At 43.4% G+C, this 3,174-nt stretch overlaps 1 protein-coding gene across 1 annotated transcript in view; it reads left to right on the forward strand.

The window, feature by feature from the left end:
* Nucleotides 1-3,174, forward strand: part of LOC122550294 (contactin-associated protein-like 2) — a 31,084-nt gene that overhangs the window by 20,952 nt on the left and 6,958 nt on the right. Inside the window, exon 2 of the mRNA XM_043691033.1 lies at nt 1,051-1,125. Within this exon, the coding sequence (XP_043546968.1) occupies nt 1,051-1,125 (75 nt within the window). The remainder of the gene's footprint in view (nt 1-1,050; nt 1,126-3,174) is intronic.

Raw genomic sequence — 3,174 nt, forward strand, 5'->3', positions numbered from 1 at the left:
AATCTCAGGGAGTCCCTCTCCCACTGCAACTCCCAGGTCTCCTATTGTACTCTATGCTACTTTCTCCCCACCCCCACCCTCCTCTAGCTTATCACTCCACGCTTCAGGCTCTCTGCCTTTATTCCTGATGAAGGGCTTTTGCCCGAAACGTCGATTTTGCTGCTCGTCGGATGCTGCCTGAATTGCTGTGCTCTTCCAGCACCACTGATCCAGAATGTCTCCCCAGTGCCTATCTAAAAGGCACAAGTTAGGAAGGTGATGGAATACACTTCACTGGCTTGGATAAGTGCAAGTCTAACAACACTCAAAATGTGTTGAGCATCCAAGATAAAGCAGTCCATTTCCTTGCCTCCCAACCACCACCTTCACCATTCATTCCTTTCACCACTTACACACAATCATAATAGTGTGTCCCATTTAGCAGATGCACTGCAGAAACTCACCAAGACTCCTCTAATAGCAGCTTCCAAACCTATGGCCTCTACCATCTAGAAGGACAAGGGGAGCAGATGCATAGGAACACCACCACCTGCAAAGTCACCTACAAACCACACACCATCCTGACTTAGAAATATATCACCACCCATTCTTTGTTTGGATCGATATCCTAGATCTCCCATTCTAATAGCACAAGGACTGCAGTGGTCAAGAAAGCAGCTCATTATCATCTTCCCCGGAGCATTCAGGAATGGGCAGAGATTGCTGGTGTAACCAGTGACACTCACATTCCATGAGTAAATATAAAAAAAACAAACATCATATTTTGGAACTTTAGTATATGGATGATACCTGCAGAAGTCAACAGCACTGAACATTCCTGCCAGTCAGTGCTGTTTACTGAAAATACCAACTGACATCAATCCCTCTCTCGTTAATTTCTTTATGAAGAAGTAATCTCTGGTTTTTAAAGTTCAGAGTACTCCTGCAGAAGCACTTTAAATTCCTGGAATTTACCACTTCCTAATGATTGTTTTTCTTTAATGAAGTCCAATTTATTTAGCCAAAGATTAGCTATTATTTTTCTGATAGTAAGTTTCTTTTCATTTTCAGCCAGTGCAGAGTTTCCATACAATGAAGAGAGCACTATCGCAGATGGAGTGAATCGAAATTCAGCAATTATCGGCGGTAAGTGTCAAAGTTTGAATTCAGAAAATTATTAACAATAAAACAAACAGCTGGGTCTAGGGGGTTTCCTCTTTATGGATTAGACTGAGAAACATGCTGAAAATAACTTGTGTCATTGTCGATCAGCTAAGTATTCTCTTTATTTGGATCCAAATCTTGTTTTCAGGTTCATATAGATGGTTCACGTTCAATAATTGGTATACTCCTTGAGATAGAGTCATAGACTCAGAGAGATGTACAGCATGGAAACAGACCCTTCGGTCCAACCCATCCATGACAACCAGCTATCCCAACCCAATCTAGTTCCACCTGCCAGCACCCGGCCCATATCCCTCCATACCCATCCAAATGCCTCTTAAAAGTTGCAATTGTACCAGCCTCCACCACCTCCTCTGCCAGCTCATTCTATACACGTACAACCCTCTGCATGAAAAAGTTGCCCCTTAGGTCTCTTTCTATATCCTTCCCCTCTCATCCTAAACCTATGCCCTCTAGTTCTGGACTCCCCCACCCCAGGGATAAGACTTTGCCTATTTATCCTATCCATGCCCCTCATAATATTGTAAACCTCTGTAAGGTCACCCCTCAGCCTCCGACGCTCCAGGGAAAACAGCCCCAGCCTATTCAGCCTCTCCCTATAGATCAAATCCTCCAACGCTGGCAACATCCTTATAAATCTTTTCTGTACCCTTTCAAGTTTCACAACATCTTTCCAATAGGAAGGAGACCAGAATTGCACGTAATATTCGAATAGTGGCCTAATCAATGTGCTGTACAACTGCAACATGACCTCCCAACTCCTGTACTCAGTACTCTGACCAAAATGGGAAAGGATACCAAACGCCATCTTCACTATCCTATCTACCGGCGACTCCATTTTCAAGGAGCTATGAACCTGCATTCCAGGGTCTCTTTGTTCAGCAACACTCCCCAGGACATAATCATTAAGTGTATAAACCCTGCTAAGATTTGCTTTCCCAAAATGCAGCACCTCACATTTATCTGAGTTAAACTCCATCTGCCACTTCTGAGCCCATTGGCCCATTTGATTACGATCCTGTTGTAACCTGAGGTAATCTTCTTCACTGTCCACTATACCTCTAATTTTGGTGCTATCTGCAAACTTACTAACTATACCTCTTATGCTCGCATCCAAATCATTTACATAAATGACGAAAAGTAGAGGATCCAGCACCGACCCTAGTGACATTCCACTGGTCACAGGCATCCAGTCTGAAAAACAACCCTCCACCACCACTTTCTGGCTTCTACCTTTGAGCCAGTTCTGTATCCAAATGGCTAGTTCTCTTTGTTTACTGTGAGATCTAACTTTGCGAACCAGTTTTTCATGGAGAACCTTGTCAAACACCTTACTGAAGTCCATATAGACCACATCTACTGCTCTACCCTCATCAATCCTTTTTGTTACTTATTCAAAAAAACTCAATCAAGTTTGTGAGGCATGATTTCCCACGCACAAAGCCATGTTGACTATCCCGAATCAGTCCTTGCCTTTCCAAATTGTACATTAATGATATAGATGAAGGTATTAAAAGTAATATTAGCAAATGTGCTGATGACACAAAGCTAGGCGGCAGGTTGAAATGTGAGGACAATGTTAGGAGAATACAGGGTGACCTGGACAGGCTAGGTGAGTGGATAGATGTACGGCAGATGCAGTTTAATGTGGATAATGTGTGGTTATCCACTTTGGTGGCAAGAACAGGAAGGCAGATTACTACCTAAATGGAGTCAAGTTCGGTAAAGGGGCAGTACAACGAGATCTAGGTGTTCTTGTACATCAGTCAATGAAAGCAAGCATGCAGGTACAGCAGGCAGTGAAGAAAGCTAATAGCATGCTGGCCTTCATAACAAGAAGGAATTGAGTCTAGTAGCAAAGAGGTCCTTCTGCATCTGTACAGGGCCCTGGTGAGACCACACCTGGAATATTGTGTGCAGTTTTGGTCTCCAAATTTGAGGTAAGACATTCTGGCTATTGAGGGAGTGCAGCATAGGTTCACGAGGTCAATTCCTGGAATGGCGGAACTA

Source organism: Chiloscyllium plagiosum, chromosome 5 (assembly GCF_004010195.1).
Source record: "Chiloscyllium plagiosum isolate BGI_BamShark_2017 chromosome 5, ASM401019v2, whole genome shotgun sequence".
Classification (NCBI taxonomy): Eukaryota; Metazoa; Chordata; class Chondrichthyes; order Orectolobiformes; family Hemiscylliidae; genus Chiloscyllium; species Chiloscyllium plagiosum.